Raw genomic sequence first — 20,081 nt, forward strand, 5'->3', positions numbered from 1 at the left:
TATCACCTTAAAATAAGGTGGGCCGTGAGACCATCAACCCATATATGCAGTTTTTTTTTTTATTGATTAGTTGGGTGGACGGGCTCACAGCCCACCTGGTGTTAAGTGCTTACTGGAGCCCATAGACATCTACAATGTAAATGCGCCACCCACCTTGAGATATAAGTTCTAAGGTCTCAGTAGGAGTGCGGACTCACAAGAGGTCCTACCACCAGTACAATTATCGGGGCACAAATATTAATATCGCCCGCCACCTCACACATATTGGTTTAAGAGATCTTTACGTTATCGCATGGTGCATGTACAGCTTAGCGTAGCTTGCGTTAAGGTAACCGCTGCTTGCTTTAAATTAAGTTACGTATTCATGACCATGCAGTGTTGTGTATATCACTTCGATTATTGTTTATTATTTTCTTGGGTTTCGCGAGTCGAAGTCGTAATTAAAACTACCTTCACAGTTTAATCTTGCAACATTGAGCTTATTATTGTCATTATAATATATTATTTCCGACATATCGAATACTTTCTAGTTTTTGTGATAACGAACGGTCAGACCCATAAATTAATTCACTAGTAAATTAAATTATTAAAAAATACACGGTTTCTAAGTTAAAACGTGTATAGATGTGTAGAGAATATGGAAAATCTCAATATTGATACTATTATAACTGATAGACGAATATCGATATTGATAGACGAAATTTATGAAAATAAATTCAAGCTCACCTTATAGATATTTATACGTACACAGTTATAATCATGAAAAATAGAGTTACATGAAGTTTACCAGAACGAAAATTTCGTCAGCAAAACCCAATTAAAAAAAAACTTATACTAATTAAAAAGACTTAGACGCAAGTATAAGTTCTGAGTTACTATTATATTGCGCCTAAAAGGTTTATTTCATCTGTTTTAATGCTGTTTTTGTTTTTGGCTTTACCAGACAAGTCTGACCAGAGGGAGAATAGGTGTAGAAACTATGAAACCCGATAACATCCTTATTCATGGAGGTGCCGGCGCTTTGGGTCAAGCTTTAATATCAATGGGATTAGCGATGGGTTATCAAGTATTTACAACTGTAAGTGACAGTGCGAAGAAACGATTCCTAATGAGATTGTTTCCAAACCTAAAAGGTATGACAAATTTTATGAAATACTTTTTTAAAGTTCTATTTACATAATGTGTGTTATGATGAAATTAAATTTAATAACGAATGTTAATTATTGCTTGCTTATGCTTTCTTGCAGAAGAAAACATTGCGAGTTCTAGGAATCCCAGTTTCGGAGACATGGTTTTATCCGCCACCAATGGAAGAGGATGCAATATTGTGATTAATTGTCTTAAGGGAGAGCTAAGAAATGTAAGTTAAATATGCCTATGATCGCTTACGTTTTTATATTTAGTTATTTTTTAACACATAAGAGGTTACTTGAATACTACCATCTACATAGAGAAATGAGGGCCATGCCTAACTTTCTTTTTTTCGGGCCAGAGGGCCGTCTTCCTACGAATATACGGGACTGGACGGTTCGCAGATGTTGGAAGCAGATCGCGGGGGCAAGTAATAGAGTATAGGGTTCTACCCACTTAACGATTCTCACACCCGACGTCCAATCTCTGCCCGGGATCAGAACCCGGTTAGAGTAAGGGGGCTCCCGCGGTCAACACGCCGAGCAACAGGTCGCCGAGGCGATTGTCGTCGACCAATGACGTCAGTCTGCGAGGTACGGCGGCCCGTCAGCCCACCCGGGAGATGTCGCTGGTGTTCCAAGATACCCCGCTGGGTCAGAACCAGCCTGCCGGGTCGAAAGGGTACACCGCCGATCGGGATGCTCTTCCACAGTATGTTTGGCGACGACAGCCACAACGGCAACGCGGACCATATCCGCCGACGTGTCGCCCCATCCTCCTGGTGCCAGCGCGCTAGAGTGACGGTAGCGTGCGGCGCAACCTCGACACCCTAGGTCGCTTAGGTTGCCCCGTGACCATCACCAGCAGAAGACTACCATCTCATAGAGGTCAGAGCTGGACGAACGCCCTTCTCCTCCTCCCCGGCTCGGCGGCGGCGGTACGGCACCTAGAGGGAAGAAGAGCAAGATGGTGGACTCGCAGAAGTCGAGCATTGCCTGTTAGAAAAACTGGTCGCTGCCGAGCATCGTGGTCACGGCGGTCGGCAACGACAAGTTCGGTCCAATCTTCGTGAAGAGGACGCGATACTGCTCTGCGAAAGCGGGGCAGTACGCGAGCGTGTGCTCCGCCATGTCTTCGTCACAGTCAGTGCAGTAGTGGCACTTCGGCGTCGGCTCCATGATTCGGCAATGAGGTGCAGGTAGCAGCCGTGTACCGTGAGCACCTGTGTCGCTCGTAAGATGAGACGTTCGCGGTCGTGATTCACCCAGTCCGAGAGGATCGGGCGAATCATCGTCCGTAGACGAGGTCCGTCAGGCGGCGAGAACAAGCCTCGAGCACAACCCGCCTCCGCGCTTGAACTCCCGCCGCGCCGGAACACTGCACGTCTAGCTGCTGTCCCAACCCTCAAACTGAACTGCACTGCTACATTGCTTACCTTTGATCTGGCTTAAGATATAGCAATAGCCTGCGGCTTTACTGTAGCTCTAGCATTGCAGATGTTTTTGTGGGACAATGGGAATTAAATTGCGATTTATGGCAAATAACATGATAAAGAAAAAGAAAATTAAGCCCGAAACAACGAACGTGAGATTTTTATAACACCTTAGCTTATATGTTATATGTACCTACGTAAGCAATAATAAGCTTATATTATTAACGGCTTAACGGCCGTCTGGTGTAGTGGTAAGTGACATGGTCACTACACAAGGGGGTCGCGGGTTCGAATCCCGCCAAGGGAAGATATTTGTATGATAAATATAAATGTCTTTTCCAGGGTTATGGATGTATATTCAATATTAAATATATGTATGTGTATAATAAAAATCTTACATTTATTTCCGTTATCTGGTACCTGTAACACAAGTTCTTTACGAACTTAGCACTGGACCAGTTAACGTGGCGTGATTAAAAACAAAAAAAAAACAAAAAAAATTTTTTTTGCCTCGTGCCTCCCCCAATGTTCAATATAATGACCGGTCCTTACATCACTAATATCTGTAGGTTTCATTAAGATGCTCATCAAGATGGACTCTGGACGTTTCAAAATACAATCCTCAAGACAGTTCTTTATTCGGAATGGCCAATTTGAATGATGACAGATCGTATGTGACTATAAATGTGTTGAGCTTATTGATGAGGCGAAATTCCCAGCAGCTGAATGTAAGTTTAACAGTATACTTTTTCATTGTTAGGTTGTAAGAGATTTACGATTTTGTTAATTAATGACTTTGTAGTATCGCTAGGCGGTGGTCCAACTGCGTTAGCAATGCGTGCGTGCATGTGCATGCATTAGCATTAAGCATTCAGACAGCATAAATAAGGTGTAAGCGTTTAGCGACAAAATGAAACCGTTTGGAATTACATGTCTTGTAAACACGCAAACTGTAGGGCGCGTCCAGATAATGATTTGATTTCAAAGTAATGAATGTATACAAAAAAAAAACTTCTGTAATTATTTTTATAGTTTAACAACTACTAAGCGCTAAGTACTGATTCATCGTACTGTGAATCGTAATCGGCGGCTTCTGGTTTGAACTTTCGCTCCCGTAGTCGCAACCGCACTAGTCCTGTACTGTTTATTCTAGTGTGCGTTAAATTCCTAGATTCCATGTAAAAAAACCGATTACTCTAGATTTACTTTGGTCAAAATGAAACTCGCCATTGAATACGACGATTTTCCAAAACATTGTTAGATCTGTCGCACTGCAAAATATTGCTCCATTATAATAAATCTTGTATATGGCGCTCTCTAGTACGGGTTTATCAGTGATAAACTGGTGCTTGATGTTTTCTGATGTACATTAAGGAATAACTGATTGTGTCTTCGAGTGTGAATAATTAAGTTAAATACACGCATATATATTGAGTCATTATAAAAATTAAGTTAAATATGTATCTATTTACTATAATTGGGTACGTAGGCCGTCGACTCGGTACATTAGAAATAATTATGTCGAGTCGATATTCTTACAATCTATAATATAAGCAAAGTAAGTACATATAGTGAACTGGTTTAAATAATACAATAACATTCACATTAATATAGTATACTAACGTCCATGTTCCAGATCTTGCAAAAAGCATTAAGCGAAGGTATATCCAGGGGTTACGTTCGTCCTTTGTCTCGAGTGACGTATGCTGCCGAAGAGGTATCCCGGGCCTTCCAGCTGCTTGTAACTAGACAACATCGTGGTCGAGTGCTGCTGAGAATTGATGGATTCCAACCGTCGATCAAACATAGGTAAATTTTCATGTTTCGTTATTGAAACTAGAATTATAATCGATTCACATTAGTTGGGTGGCGCATTTACATCAAGGTGGGTGGCGCATTTACATTGTAGATGTCTATGGGCTCCAGTAACCACTTAACACCAGGTGGGCTGTGAGCTCGTCCACCCATCTAAGCCTTAATTAAAAAAAACTTAAGTTCTTGAATCAATCTTGGTGTGCCTAAATTATAGTTAGTTGTGCTGTTAGATTATTAGTTTGGCAGTGCGGTTAGGCGATAACTTGTATCAGAGGATTTAACTATCTGAGCCGTATGTTGGTAGGCGAGCACCATACAATACTATTTTTGGGCAGAAGGCAATCGCAAGGTGTGCTGGAGTTGAACGAATAAAATAAACTCCTGTTACTAGTGTCAACAGGCATCCCACCACAAAGTGCGAGATCCGCGAATGAACCTATCGGTCAGTGGGTCTGCCTCTTAGGGTATCTCCGTATCGGATTATCGATCGCCGGCTTAGTATAGATTTTTTTTTTTTTTTTTTTTATTGCTTAGATGTGTGGACGAGCTCACAGCCCACCTGATGTTAAGTGGTTACTGGAGCCCATAGACATCTACAACGTAAATGCGCCACACACCTTGAGATAGTTCTAAGGTCTCAGTATAGTCACAACGGCTGCCCCACCCTTCAAACCGAAACGCATTACTGCTTCACGGCAGAAATAGGCGGGGCGGTGGTACCTACCCGTGCGGACTCACAAGAGGTCCTACCACTAGTAATTACGCAAATTATAATTTTGCGGGTTTGATTTTTATTACACGATGTTATTCCTTCACCGTGGAAGTCAATCGTGAACATTTGTTGAGTACGTATTTCATTAGAAAAATTGGTACCCGCCTGCGGGATTCGAACACCGGTGCATCGCTTCAACACGAATGCACCGGACGTCTTATCCGTTAGGCCACGACGACTTATAGAGGGAGGAGGATCCTTTGATATTGGAGGGAAACTTACAGAGTGCAGTATGTCTCACCCCCAGCAATCCGTAGTATGATTGAATTCCATAAACGCTACTTCACAAGTGCATAAACACTAAATTAAAGACCGTTGTTTTAAAGAACGCAACTGTCCAAGTATATTTGGGTGATCTTCAATCTCTTTAATATTTATGATTGCTTTTAATATTTTTCAGAATACAATGCAATCCAGATGTTTGTTATGTGATATTTTCTACACAATGCACGTTTGGGATACAATTAGCGGATAGGTTGATAGAGCGTGGTGCAAGAAATTTGTTTCTACATTATGATTCGTTTCCAGGATACCTTCCATGTAAAATACAGTAAGTTTTACAATAATTGTTATGTCAAGGTTTTCTTTGAGAATGATATCAGCGCACTAAGATAGATAGTCGTCAGGCCAAACTATTGGAACGTGGAGCCCACGTTTCAAGGTATGCAGTGAAATTCATGTTTTGATTTCCGTGGGCTTCATTACCACTTAATACTGAGTAGGCCGTGATCTCATCTGCTTTATTCGAAAACAAAAACACTATAGTAAGAACTAGGCGTAAAGTGATATTTCGAGAGTTCGGCTAATCGATAATTATAAATTATTGATATCGATATAATCAGTTATTAAACGACGAAAATCGATTATGGAACGAGGAAATTTAACAATCGTTAGATAAACCATTTATTGTAATATGCAATTAATCTTCTATGTTATCGAACTCTAACGACATGCTTTTATTGTTTTCACAGATTATGGAAAAGTCAAGGTGTTCAAGTACAAACCTCTTGTGAAAATATTAATAACATGGACCAAATTCTTACAGTGTTAAATAACGCAGCTAGCTTAGGAAAGGTTGATGGAATTATTATTGATAAACTACAAATGTGTGAAAAAAAACAGATTCTTAAAAACCTAGAACTCGCATCAAAAGAACTGTTCCCGTCACTCAGGTCGGTGTAAAACAGATTAGGTTTCGCATTTACTGGTTTCTGTACTCAAATTACTATATTTTATATCTTTACGTACCATATTTATTTTTAACATTTTATTTCATTTTTGGGTTAAGAACCCGGCGGTGCCCGCTGAGCACTTATTTTTCTTGTTTCTACTAAAAAGTGCACCTTTTTACCGGAAACAAATTACTGTCGAATGAGAACTCTGATGTACTAGACCCCGCTCTTTGTAACGCTGGGGGATCGTTTATGGATACCTGGTCAAGAAGGGTAACAGACCGGGCCATACCGGACTCCGGCGCCTCTAGAGAAGATGAGAGAGAAGTGGAAGACCGAGATCCTTTTCTTCTCCCAATTCCTCTTAGAACACTCACTGCGCCTTGTAAAAGAGCCGCGCAAGACCTGCTCCGCAAAACCGACTACAGACAAAACCCCATCCAGCTTCATTGTTCCGGCTCGAAGAAATCTACGGTATCATATAACGCGCGCCGATAGTCTGATTGACTGGATACGAATAAAAACGCCTCGATGTTCTCCCAAATTGCCTTTAATATTCAGAATCTTGGAATCTACTTGCATTATTTACCTGGTATCAGACAAAATAACGCTTCTTCTGCACTTTAAAGCGTTTTTTTTTTTATTGCCCTTGTAGGCAGACGAGCATACGGCCCACCTGATGGTGAGTGGTTACCGTCGCTCATGGACTTCAGCAATGCCAGGGGCAGAGCCAAGCCGCTGCTTACCGCTTAATACTCTCCATAAGCCTCGTTTGAAGAAGGACATGTCATAGCGCTCGGGAAACACCGTGGAGGGGAGCTCATTCCATAGCCGGATGGTGCGTGGCAAAAAAGATCTCTGGAAGCGCACTGTGGATGACCGCAGTGGCTCCAGGTAGTATGGATGAACTCTACTCCGGTGGCGGGCGGTGCGATGGTAAAAACGAGATGCCGGTGTCATCTCGAATAATTCCTCAGAGCACTCCCCTGCGTGTGAGAGGCATGCCACGTAATCAAAGGAAGAGCGTGAATACACTAAGCTCTAGGCATAGTTACAAAGGCGCCAACGCCTGTACCGACACTGAAGATCTTGTTTGAGTCGGACACAACCCTGCGTTTCGAAAGGAATGAAAAAAACCGGCGCTTTTCTTTCGTGTTCCACAAGGTTTTTCCGAGACGGCTACTATGAGATACGTCCCGATTCGGCATTTCTTTAGCTAAGCACTAATGGTAAATATAACTAGTCTAGCCATAAATACTAATAAAAACTTTTCTGTTTTTCAACTTTTTAATCATTTTGAATAATAATTTGGAACACGTGTATTATTTTAAAAACTTCTTTCGATTTTGCGCCATTTCACATATTTTATCGTTTTCATTACCAAATTAGAATATGGAACGGGGTGTTAAAGAAAATAGGATTGCAGTGATCGCCTTGCACAAAGTGGGTATGGAGTCGTCGGTCATATTCCAGACACTTCACGCTTGGTATCAGCCGTATGTTGGTATATCGTACTATCAACAGATACAACAACACTTCGTCTGTCGAAAAGGCGGCCGCGCCGAAAAGATCGGGGCGGCCGCGTGCTGTTACGCCGCAGCTACGAGGTTGTTACTGATGTTAAAGCCAGAATTCGTCGAAACCCCATTAAGAAACAAAAAATCTTATCGCCAGGAATGAAGATTCCCGCTAGGACTTTATCGCGTATTTTCATAGTCAGGCCTGAAGCTCGGTGCTTATCGTCGATATACAGGGCATGCCCTAAATCAATCTTTACAATTAAAGAGAGTGGTTCGATCAAAATGCCTTTTGTCACGATATGCAGGTGAAAGGCATAGAAATATCCTTTTTACCGATGAAAAAATTTTCACTATTGATGAACACTACAAAAAGCAAAATGATAAAGTGTACGCTCAACGTTCTAAAGAAGCTGCTCAAGTGGGCGGAAAGGTACAACGTGACATCATCCTGCGTCAGTGATAGTTTGGTGGGGCGTATCTTATCAAGGAGTCACAAAACTACATTTTTGTGAAAAGGCAGTGAAAACTTCAGCCAAAGTGTATCAAGATACAGTCTCGGATTATGTAGTGAAACTTCACAGCAATACACTTTTTAAAAATATACCGTGGACTTTAACGGTACGAACTATCCAAGCCTGACTTGACTGGCCCAGACCTCAACCCTTTAGAGTTCAAATTATGACCAGTTTTAGAGGACATGGCCTGCTCTAAACGACATGGCGACATTGAGTCTCTTAAAAAAATTTTGGAGCAAGCATTGGCGAAATTTCCCTTGGAAACAGTTCGTATATCCATAGATTCGTGGCCAAACAGATTAAATGCCTGTATAAAAGCCAAAGGCGGCCGTTTCGATTATTATTTTTTTCTTTTTTGGTTAGATTGTAATAAATATGTAGGTATACATTTTAATAATATTACATTACTTCATTTCAAAAAAATGCATTTTCATTTGTAACAGAACTCATGGCTGGACTAGTTATATACTATATAGTATATATGTGGCTATATTCAAACCTTTAACTTTGAACTTCTTTTAAAATGAACATCATATTAACAGCATATTTCTGAGTATGTAACAACTTTATAATTAATGTTATTGATCTCAATTTGCCAACGGTGAGCAGTACGTTATTTAGAATTAAACTAACAACACTGCGCTGTACTGAACATATTGAACCACAAGTCCATATAAGAATTTATTTCAAGTTATTTATTTATTTAGGTTCTTCATGGTGATAACTGATGATAATTTGAAAACCAAAATATGTTTGCCAAGAAATAATGACGAATACCCAGCAACTATACTTGACCTCGGTGCTTTGAGAAAGGTATGCGGCGTCGAAAGCGAGATAATCTTAGAACGCCTCTAAAGTGTTTATTTACAAGAAATTTAACAAGTTTTTTATGACAACACCGGTTGGCATATTTTTTCGCAGGATCGCGATATATCGTCTTCCCAAATTAATCGTCTGTGTGTGGAAGCTGTAGAGGCTGCCTTGTGCTCCGGAGAATATGTAGTGATTGCAGCTCCGCACGTTATTCCTCGAGAATCGCTCGTACAACAACTATGCAGTATCGCTGGTAAGTGGAGTCATTCTAAAAATTCTGAGATCAGATTTTATAAGCTCTAATTAGTGATTGTTCACAACAATATTAAATATGTATTCGAAGGCTATTAATCTGAAGAAACTAGTATGCAACCTCGCTTTGTTTCGTCTATGACCTCGAACTTCTTCCGTACTTGTGTCTTCAGGTTGTTTAGCATTTTACTGCTAAGACGACGGCGGAGTGACCACATTTCCCCAGAATTGAAATAGAAGTAATAATAATAATAATAATATGACACTTTATTTAACACCATATGTACAGAGTAAGCATATAAAACAAATAATAGTCGGTGACATAAATTGGCGGCCTTATCGCTGAAAGCGATCTCTTCCAGGCAACCTTGCAGGGAGAGGAATTAGCGAACTGGACGGTGCTATATCTTAATAAACTTACATAAAAATATAAACTTATATACACATGTGAAAAATAAATACAATATAAGATAGACTTACATACGATTGAATACAAATAAATACTAAAAATATGCAAGTAAATGCAAAATAAGTAGCAACTTATACAGTTATATCGTAGGAGCCATATTATTGTGCAAGGTAGTGCGATTTTAATCTGAACTTGAAAATTTCCGGCGAGGACGATTGTTTGATGCTTAAGGGTAGTGCATTCCATAAACGGACTGCTTCAACCGCAAAGGAATGGTCATAAAATGACGTCCCGTGAGCCGGAAACTTCAGCATTAAGTTCTCCGATGACCTAAGTGAATGGGAGTTTGCAGTATGTAGGAAATCAAAACGTTCCCGAAGGTAGCGCGGGGACGAAGAATTAAAAAGGACACTATAAAGAAGAGACAATATATGAACATTCCGGCGATAACGAATAGGAAGCCACTTGAGCTTAACTCGATACTCAGAGACGTGGTAATATTTGCGTAAACCAAATATAAACCTTATGATGAAATTTGGAAGACGCTCAAGTTTTTTTAGCTGTGTACAAAGTACAAAAAAAAACTTGTACAAAATGTATGCTGAAGTGCAAAAAATTAAGAAGGTTGTGTTAATTGATACCTAAATTTTATGTCTCGCGGTAGGCAAACTTTTTCTGTTTGTGTTGCCGTTTATAATGGCGCTCAGAAGGCTAGCCTACTCGTATTCAACATAAAGATATTTAAAAAAAAATAACAACTTTAATTCATTAATATAAATTTTAGCTCATATAGGCTACAAGAACGCGAATCTCTTTGAAAAACTGTTTGGTTAAATATTATAGTTATTTCTAAGGAAAGATTATGAAATGTGATTGTTTGAGGCAACGATCGACTTCAAAATTTTATAAGTACTAGTTGTAGCCATTCTGTATATTCATTTGTCAACAAAGTTATGGATCTTCAAACAGGTTTAGAAATGTCAGAGGATTCTAAAGAAACAACGACTCTTCGCGAGCTGGGTGTCGTAGCCGAGAGAATACCAAATATAACAAACTATTTACGGGACTATCATAACATCACGTTGGTTGACAGTGATGTGTCTTCTCTAACATTGCAAAGGTGACTCTGATTACTTTAAGAAGTTCTATCTTTTCGTATATTATTGTGCATCATTGGGTGAACAAGCACATGGCCTGTTGGCAAAATGATTGGCGCTGTCCTGGACATTTGAGGTCTCAACTGTAATAGCGACTGTCCCACTCTTAAAAATTGTGCTACTTATGTATGTGGACTTCTAATGCGCCCTACCAACTAACTATGCGAATAAGCTGCGCACTTTTTTATTGCTAGTACGGAGGGCGAGTACATGGATCACTTGGTGTTAAGTAGTTACCGGAGCACATAGACACCAACAATGTAAATGCCACCAACCCCACCTTGAGGTTTTAAGTTTTTAATTTAATTTTAAGTCTTAGTTTTATAATACAACGATTGCCCCACCCTTCAAATCGAAACGCATAACTGCAGCGTAACAGAAATGGTCGCACTAACATGCGGGTCTACACACGACGCCGTATCACTAGTAAAAAGGGCTTTAGTTTGATATTAAATAATATTAGTAAGTGTAGTATTAAGTGTAGTACTTATTTTACTATTTAAGGTCAGCCTAAAAAGGTTCAGTGTTCAAATATGGTTCAAATACGTTTAGCCATCGATGAAATAACAATCAGAGAGCGAATTAATGTCAATCGGACAAAGCATTAAACTTTATGACCAAACCGAATTTTATATTTTTATCAATTTTACAGAATTAACGAGATAGAGGATGCTATTGTTGCGCCTGGTTATAGTACTAAGAAAGGGTTGGAAGCGTTCTACTCATATGTAGATCCAGACGAACTACTAGCCACAACTGAAATGGTGTTCATGCCGACACTCACCAGTAGCGCGACCATGGTAAGCTTCAGCAAAATGACTTAAATAGCTTAGGTAAAAAATTGCTAGTGACGTTTAATAAAAATTGCAGCGTGATGACGAGTTCGACGTGAGAGTGACATCGCTGTGTATCGTCCCGGGTCTGGAGGGACACCACGGGCGGTTCCGAGCTTTGTGCGAGCGACTCAAGCTGCCCGCGCTCGTGCTGCAACCCGGGCTGGACAAGCTGGACGAGACCATACAACAAACAGCACGACGATATGCCAATGTAAGGCATCTATTAGATTTTGTTCAATTTACATGCTGATAATTTGAATTATATTTTCGTACATCAATGCCGGTTATATAGTCGGTTATTCATGAAAATAATTAAATTGAATCTACTTTTCAGTCGCTGCTAAGAAAATCGGCGATCAAAAATAATTTCTACATTTTGGGATATGAAACTGGTATATTTGTTGCGTTAGAAATCACGGCTATTCTGGAAGAACACGGTAAGTTTACGTTTGAACGTTTCATTCTTGACTAAGCAGTAATGAGCTTGTATTTTATTAATCCGCTGTTTACTTTTAGGTCTGACGGGTACATTGTTTTTGTTGGGAGGATCACCAAATGATGTGTTGAATGAGATAGAATATCAACTGCAAGGATTCAAAACAGATCAGCTCGAGGAGGCCGTGGCAAGGCACATGCTTAAAATTATGGCCCGTGAACACTTTAAGGAAGTAGAGAATGCATTTTCGAAACATACTCTGTGGAATGACCGAGTGGATGCGGGAGTGCGAACGCTGTTGGGTCACGTGTCCCACTCGGCGCAGTACGCGCGCGCACAGATCGAGGCGGCGTGCGCGCGGCTCGTCTACGCGCGGCGCTACGGCGGCCCGGCGGCGCCCCTGCGCTCCCGGCTCGTCCTTCTGCGCTCTCCGCTCACCGCGCGCTCCGCTCCGCCAGAATGGCAGCGGCTGTCGCGGGGAGGGGTCACCGAACACGACTTGCTGGCGCCGTTACCGCATGCCGCCATGGACATGCGTTGCGCTACCATCATCAACAAATATCTGGACGATGAAATTTTAGACCAATTCGATAAGAAGAATTTGTGTGAAACTTACCTTCTAAATGCGGATACTTTCATGTCTGACACAGTAATGGAGGAATCGTAAAATTTTACTTCTTGTTCAATTTCTTAACTTTCAAAGCTGTATGCTACTTTATAATGTATTATTATAGTTTGCTACAAAATTTCAGTCTTACTTTTATTATTAAATTATACTTTTGTATTTATTTAAACTTTGATTTTTTTCAAACATCTCATCTTTTGTAATATTATGTTGTTGATTGATCTATTGGAGGCAATCGTAACTTTGTCAGACGATCTTAGAAGAATTGACGGTTGTTGCCTACGAAATCATTTGAATATTTTTTTGTGTAAATATGGACGTCAAATTTTGGGGTACAGTTATTAAAAAATAAATCTTTAAGACAGTTATTGTTTTTTACTATTATTTTTCGACCGACCAACGATACGCTAAATACGTTACAGACAAACACTGGATGAATTAGAAACTATTATAATTAATAGGTAGGCTGAATCTAGTACCTTGTTGCCTTGAGGTGTAGAGGGCATCTTAATAAATTATTTGATATCTTTTCTTATGTTCCTATAACCAAATTAACGAACAAATTAAAAAAAACTACCGCTTTATATACTGCCGTTCTTACGATGTATACAGTAAATCACATTTTTGTCGATATTGAGTTAAGTATATATTTGGAATGTATAGATTGAGACCTACATTTCTGTATATTTAAAATTTGAAAATGTGGTATAGAAAATCAAATAAGCTTAAGCATAATTACAGTAAGAAACATTTTGCGCCAAAAATACTTATTATGACTACTAAGCAGAATTCCAAGGTGCTCCTCATGACGAGCTTCATCTGGTGAAAATATATTTTTTTATTTTTTATTATTGCTCCGATGGATGGACGAGCTCACAGCCCACCTGATGTTAAGTGGTAATGGAGCCCATAGACATCTACAACGTAAATGCGCCACCCACCTTCAGATATAAGTTCTAAGGTATCAGTATAGTTACAACGGCTACCCCACCCTTCGAACCGATATTATGGACGTAAGGAAAACAAAAATCGAGAACTCGTGTAACTTCTTCGATAAAACGCTGGAACGTTTGTCTCGCATTGCGTAACCCGAAAGTCATAAAAGGAAATTCAAAGAGGCCAAAGGAGGAGTAACAATGGCCATCTTTGGTATATCTTCCGTAAAAACAGGAATTTTATGATTAGCTTTCACCAGATCAAGAGTACTAAATAATTATAGTGGCTCCAGCAAGATTATGGGCAAAATCGTTCATATTACTAACTGGATATTGATCGTGAACAGTTTTGGTGTTTAAAGCGCGATAGTCACCACATGGTCGCCAAGTATTATATATAAGTCATGTGCAGTGGAGACGCCCAAGGGCTTTTAGAGGGCTGTTGGAGTTGGCAGTTGGAGACTTAGTCTACTTTTATCCTTTCCCATAATCATTCCAATTTTCCAAGTAATAGGTTGGGGAAAAAGTTTCTTCGCATTTTTTAAGAGAATTCACAACATTTTTTAATATAGTTTATTTACATTTAACTAAGTATAAGTATGTAGGTAGGTACTATATTGTTCGATAACTTTTTGCCATCTTGTAGGTAGGTACATGATCCCATTGCTAAAGAAATTTTGGGGCTTCTGATCAAAATATCGCGACAATTGGTTTTGGCAGTCCTCTCGTGATGTTAACCTGACACTGCCTAAAGAATTCTGAAGAGACCGAAACAGGTAGAAATCGGAAAGTCCAAGGTCAGGACTATACGGCGGATGCATTAACACCTTCCAGCTAAGCTTTCTTAATTTTTGCTGAGTGGCTAAAGATGTGTGAGGTCTAGCGTTATCATGATGAAAAACCACACCCCTTCTGTTGATTAATTCCGGCCGCTTTCTCTCAACTTCTTGCTTTAATCTCATCAGTTGTTCGCAGTAGAGTTCAGAATCGATGGTCCTGCCTGGTGGTAACAGCTCATAATGAATAATGCCCTTCCAATCCCACCACACACACAGCATCACTTTGTTGCGAGTCAACCCGGGTTTCACCAGTCTGTGAAGCCTGATCGGCCTTTGACCACGACCTTTTTCACACGTTCTTGTCGTACGTGATCCACTTTCCATCATCACTTATCAGCTTCTTCAAAAACGTTTCGGTTTCATTACGTCGTAATAAAGAATCACAAATGAATACTAGGTTCATAGGTTTCTTTCAGTAAGCTCGTGACCCAAATATCAAGCTTTTTTGTGTACCCAGTTTTTTCAAATGCGCCAAAACTATTTTGTGGTCAATTCTCAGTTCTTCAGCTACGTCTTAACTACTGATATGCCGGTCTTGCTCCACTTTTTTAAAAATGGCATCCATTTTATCCGTAATAGGGCGACCAGAGCGACGTGCATCTTTGACATCAAAATTCCTGGATTGACTACGATTAAACCAAATTTGTGCTACTCTCACATACACTGCACTAGGTCCATAAACATCGCAAATTTTTTTCGCGGCTTGCGTTGCATTATTATTTTTTTTGTAGTAAAATTTTAAAATGTATTGAATTTCTTCATTAGATTCATCTTGACAGTACGAAAAATAAATAAAAATCACACACACACACTCACACAATTTTATTACAAGTTCATACACACTATAACGCGAAAAGACTTTTTCCCCAACCTATTATAAAATTAAGATTTAAAAAGTGATGTTTGCACCCTTAATAGAATATTATTCCAAAAATTTTTAGTTAAATGTCTATAATGTGAAAAAAAATGAAACTTTTACCGTGGTTTCATAAAACCACACAATCCTTTTTGTTTTTTATTCAAACTACGCACATCGCTTCACTAAGTCCTGATCGCCGTAAAATCACAGGAACTGAAGGTACAGCATAAATAGACCAAATTATTGTAGATATTCTTACTCTTAGACTAATCTGAATGGTTTTCATCGGTGTTCTCCATAATGCTTTCCACTCCAAGGAAGAATAAGATGTAGACCAAAACAACGGTAAATCAGCATAAAGGCTCATCAATCCAAAAAAAAAACGTGACTGGACGGACGATAAACTCATCTGTATTAATACTCGTACTATCTAAACTTGGACAAATCGTGGTATGACGCACAAAATATTTGACAATGATGAATGTTGATCACTAGTTCGTCGCATTGCGTTGATTGAATAATATAATTAATTTCATATCGGGGGTCACCATTTTAGGATGCTTAAGTAAAAGCGGCTCTAAATAAAATAATACAATGTTAATTTTATGTAAAAATATGGCTTTTTCTTATGGCGGGGGTTATGGCCTCCGGAATTTTTGAGCCGCGCATGCGCGTGACGGAACCAAAGGTTTCGCCACATGAGCTTCATATGTATGTTAGTACGAGTATGTAACGGAATCTTTGAACATGATTTTGACCCCTTCAAAACGTCAGATTAACTCGAAATTTGACATAGTTATTAAGGACCGATGACAATTCAATATTTTAAACAGTTAGTTTAATTGTCCTGATTCTCTGATAATCAGGATTAGCGATTTTTTGTTTTCCTGAGACCTGGAGTGTCTGCATCAAGACCAAGAAGAGAAACTACTAAGTGCACCGATCACCTATTTTTCGGAGTAATTACCGACTAATTAAAGTACCAATGATTAATAAATTAAAAAAAAAATTAAAAAATTGAAATTCTACTAGAAAATGAGAAATAAATAATAGTTTAAAAAAAAAAAATACGCTTTTATAGAAAATCCAACTAAAAAATAGAAAATAAATTTAAATAAATTTGAATTAAAAATAGTGTAAGAAAAAATGATTTTATTGTAAAAAAAGCGTTTCAGGATATTATCAAAATAATAATAACTATTGATATTATGCAAAAGTTATTATTTCAGTAATTTGTGGCTTGGAACATACCTGCAGTTCAATGTTACAGTCAATATCTTTATAATGATATGAGAAAAGTTTTGAAGAATGAAAGCTTCAGCGTTTTCGGCCTAACATCTAGAACGTCTGGTATTCAGTAATATAATGTGAAATATTAAGAAAATCACGTGTTACTTCATGACATGACCATAAATTACATAGATTAATGTAACAACGACTTGCGGACTTTGGCGCGCCCTGGTGGGTGACCACAGGCTCATTTCTGCCACAAAGCCTTTTAGGTTAAATAGTTTTTATGAATTTAAATTGCACCACAAAGTCAATGAAGTTAATCACTAAAGGTCCAGGTTTAATATTTATTTATATACAACAAGTTGAACACGCACAAACAGGTAGCACATCACAGACGAAGAATAATTAGTTCATAGAATTAAATAGGAGATAGATTGTAAGGTGGAAACTGAATTTAAATAAAACATACAGGAAACAAAGAATTACGGAGTCAGTAAGTTATCGATAGGCAACATGCGATCTGCGTGAAGTCGTGAGAATCGCTCTCGGTTGGGACGATGCGCCGGAGCGGGGTTGTCTCCCCGCACACTCCACTGCAAATACCGTTGGAATGTGGGTTTTCGTTGCACATTCTATTGCCGTTATTTTCTCGTCTGGTGTCGGTGTAATTCTAATAAATATGTAAATATACTAATATTATAGTTGTAGTATAAATGTATATAGTAAGTGTACTAGTGTGTGTCTGTGTGTGTTTGTGTGTAGGTGGGTAGGTAGATGCCACATCACTCCCCCGCGGAGACCGTTGCTACGGGCGGTAAAAGTCAGGGAAGTGTACTCTGCGACCTGATCTGGTACGCCTCTCTATGATAATTTCGTTTTCAGGTTGGTGTTTCGGTGGTTGTTCATCAAGTAAGTAGGCTGGTTTCACTCGGTCTATCGTTACTTTGATGGATTTCCCTTTTATGAGCAGTGTCAATGTATTATCATCTCTGTGCAGCACCGTGTGAGGTCCTGTGTATGCAGGTTGTAATGACCTGCGCTTTGCATCATCTCTCAAATAAACGTGGCTGCATGTCTTGAGATCTTTAAATATAAAAGTTGGCTTATGTCCGTGTCGTGATGCTGGTTGTGGTTTTAATTGCTGGGCGAATAAGCGTAACCGAGCAATAAAGTCAGACATATCGTTGGTTGGTGTCACACTAGGACTGTCAAAAATTGTCCCGGTAGTCTCAACGTTTCGCCATAGACCAATTCTGCTGAGAAATGTTTCAGGTCTTCCTTGTAAGCGCACCGTATGCCAAGTAAAACTAACGGTAGTATCTCCGTCCAGTTCTCTTTGGCGTGGCATACGATAGCGGCTTTCAGATGGCGGTGAAATCTCTACACTAATCCATTGCAGGAAGAATGGTACGCAGTAGTCCTTTTATGAAGAAAACCTGTCAGCTCCGAGAGATGTTTGAACAGCTATGATTCAAATTGAGTTCCTCGGTCTGTGACTATTTCTGTAGGGCAGCCAAATCTTGACACCCAGCGTGTTAGTAGAGCCTTGGCTACTGTTTCTGCTGTTATGTCGGTTAATGGTGCTACTTCAGACCATCTTGTAAAGCGATCTACGACAGTTAGACAATAGCGGTAACCTTGTGATATCGGTAGAGGTCCAATCAGATCAATATGGATTTGTTGGAATCTGGCTTGAGGTAGCTGGTAAGTGCCTAGAGGTGCTGATACATGGCGTGTTACTTTGGCACGTTGACATGCATAGCACGATCGAGTCCAGTTTCTACAATCCTTGTTTATACCGGGCCATACGAAGCGCTGTGAGATTAGCTTGATTGTAGCATTGGCGCCTGGGTGACTGAGGCCATGGATATTATCAAAAACTTGACGTTTAAACTGTCTTATTATGAACGGTCTGGTGTGTTCAGTGCTGATATCACAGTATACGCTGGTTGTTGTTGCAGGAATTTGGATTTTTGTAAGACGCAGCGACGATCCCTCTTTTAACAGATCTTGGAGCTCTGCATCAACGGCTTGATCTTTAGCTAGCTGTGCATAGTCCAGTGGTGCTATTACTTCTTCTATTCTAGATAGCGTGTCAGCCACTACGTTGTCCTTGCCCGAAATGTGACGGATGTCAGTGGTGAACTGAGATATGAATTCCAGGTGACAATGTTGTCTGGGCGAGCCTTTTTCTTTACGTGCGTGGAATGCGAACGTCATAGGTTTGTGGTCCGTGTAAATTGTGAAATTTCGAGCTTCCAGCATGTGAAGGAAATACCGGACTGATTCATATATCGCAAGCAACTCGCGATCGTAAGGTGAGTATTTGAATTGACTGGGACTTAGCTTGCGCGAAAAGAATGCCAATGGTTGCCATCCTCGATTCTTGTATTGTTGGAGTACAGCGCCGATAGCGTTCTCAGATGCATCTGTGACCAATGCCAGTGGTGCCTCGCAGTCTGGATGTGCCAATAATGTGGCACGGCACAGACTATCTTTACAGTCTCGAAATGCTTTTAGTTCCTGTTCGTTAAAGTTGACAGGATGTGAGCCCTTCACTGAGCCTGTAAGGAGGTTGTTCAATGCAGTTTGAGTTTGTGCAGCTGATTGTATAAATCTTCTGTAAAAATTAAGCATCCCTAGGAACCTTCTAAGCTGTTTTATGGTTTTCGGCTCAGGAAAGTTATGGATGGCTTCTACTTTGGCTTCGAGAGGTGTTGTTCCTTCAGCTGAGATCGTGTATCCCAGAAACTGCACCTTTTCAACTCCGAAAACACAGTTGGAACTATTTATGACCATGCCATAATTTTGAAGACGCTTGAATATTTCACGTAGATGCGATTGGAGCTCATGTTCGTTATGCGAAAAAATTAAAAAATCGTCTAAGAAAGTGTAGCAAAAGTCAAGTCCTCTGGTTATTTCATCGACGAATCATTGGAACGTTTGGCCAGCGTTACGCAGACCAAAAGTCATTAAAGGGAACTCGTACAGGCCAAACGGTGTGGTAATAGCTGTCTTTGGTACGTCCTCTGGAACAACAGGAATTTGCTGGTAAGCCTTTTCTAGGTCTATTTTGGAGAATATGGTCCAACCATTGATGCAGTGGGCGAAGTCTTGGATGTGGCGTATCGGATAACAATCAGGTATTGTACGCGCATTTAGCATGCGGTAATCGCCACATGGTCTCCATCCATTGTCCTTTTTTGGAGCAAGGTGTAACGGTGATGCCCATGGACTCTCTGACGGCCTAGCGATGCCATTCCGTATCATGGACTCGAACTCTTGTTTAGCGATTTTTAGCTTGTCAGGAGCCAGACGTCGAGGGTTGCA

The 20,081-nt window shown here is 39.9% G+C and overlaps 1 protein-coding gene across 1 annotated transcript in view; it reads left to right on the forward strand.

The window, feature by feature from the left end:
* The window catches only part of LOC101742328 (fatty acid synthase), a 34,736-nt gene extending 21,483 nt beyond the window's left edge, over positions 1 to 13,253 (forward strand). The window contains exons 25-37 of the mRNA XM_038016584.2: positions 944 to 1,133; positions 1,248 to 1,360; positions 3,133 to 3,291; positions 4,200 to 4,372; positions 5,551 to 5,700; positions 6,122 to 6,322; positions 9,065 to 9,170; positions 9,279 to 9,423; positions 10,801 to 10,951; positions 11,641 to 11,788; positions 11,859 to 12,035; positions 12,159 to 12,261; positions 12,341 to 13,253. Of these exons, the coding sequence (XP_037872512.2) occupies positions 944 to 1,133; positions 1,248 to 1,360; positions 3,133 to 3,291; positions 4,200 to 4,372; positions 5,551 to 5,700; positions 6,122 to 6,322; positions 9,065 to 9,170; positions 9,279 to 9,423; positions 10,801 to 10,951; positions 11,641 to 11,788; positions 11,859 to 12,035; positions 12,159 to 12,261; positions 12,341 to 12,927 (2,403 nt within the window). The 3' untranslated portion in view covers positions 12,928 to 13,253. The remainder of the gene's footprint in view (positions 1 to 943; positions 1,134 to 1,247; positions 1,361 to 3,132; positions 3,292 to 4,199; positions 4,373 to 5,550; positions 5,701 to 6,121; positions 6,323 to 9,064; positions 9,171 to 9,278; positions 9,424 to 10,800; positions 10,952 to 11,640; positions 11,789 to 11,858; positions 12,036 to 12,158; positions 12,262 to 12,340) is intronic.
* The last annotated feature ends 6,828 nt before the right edge of the window (positions 13,254 to 20,081 follow it).

The sequence above is a fragment of the Bombyx mori genome, chromosome 16, assembly GCF_030269925.1.
Source record: "Bombyx mori chromosome 16, ASM3026992v2".
Lineage (NCBI taxonomy): Eukaryota > Metazoa > Arthropoda > Insecta > Lepidoptera > Bombycidae > Bombyx > Bombyx mori.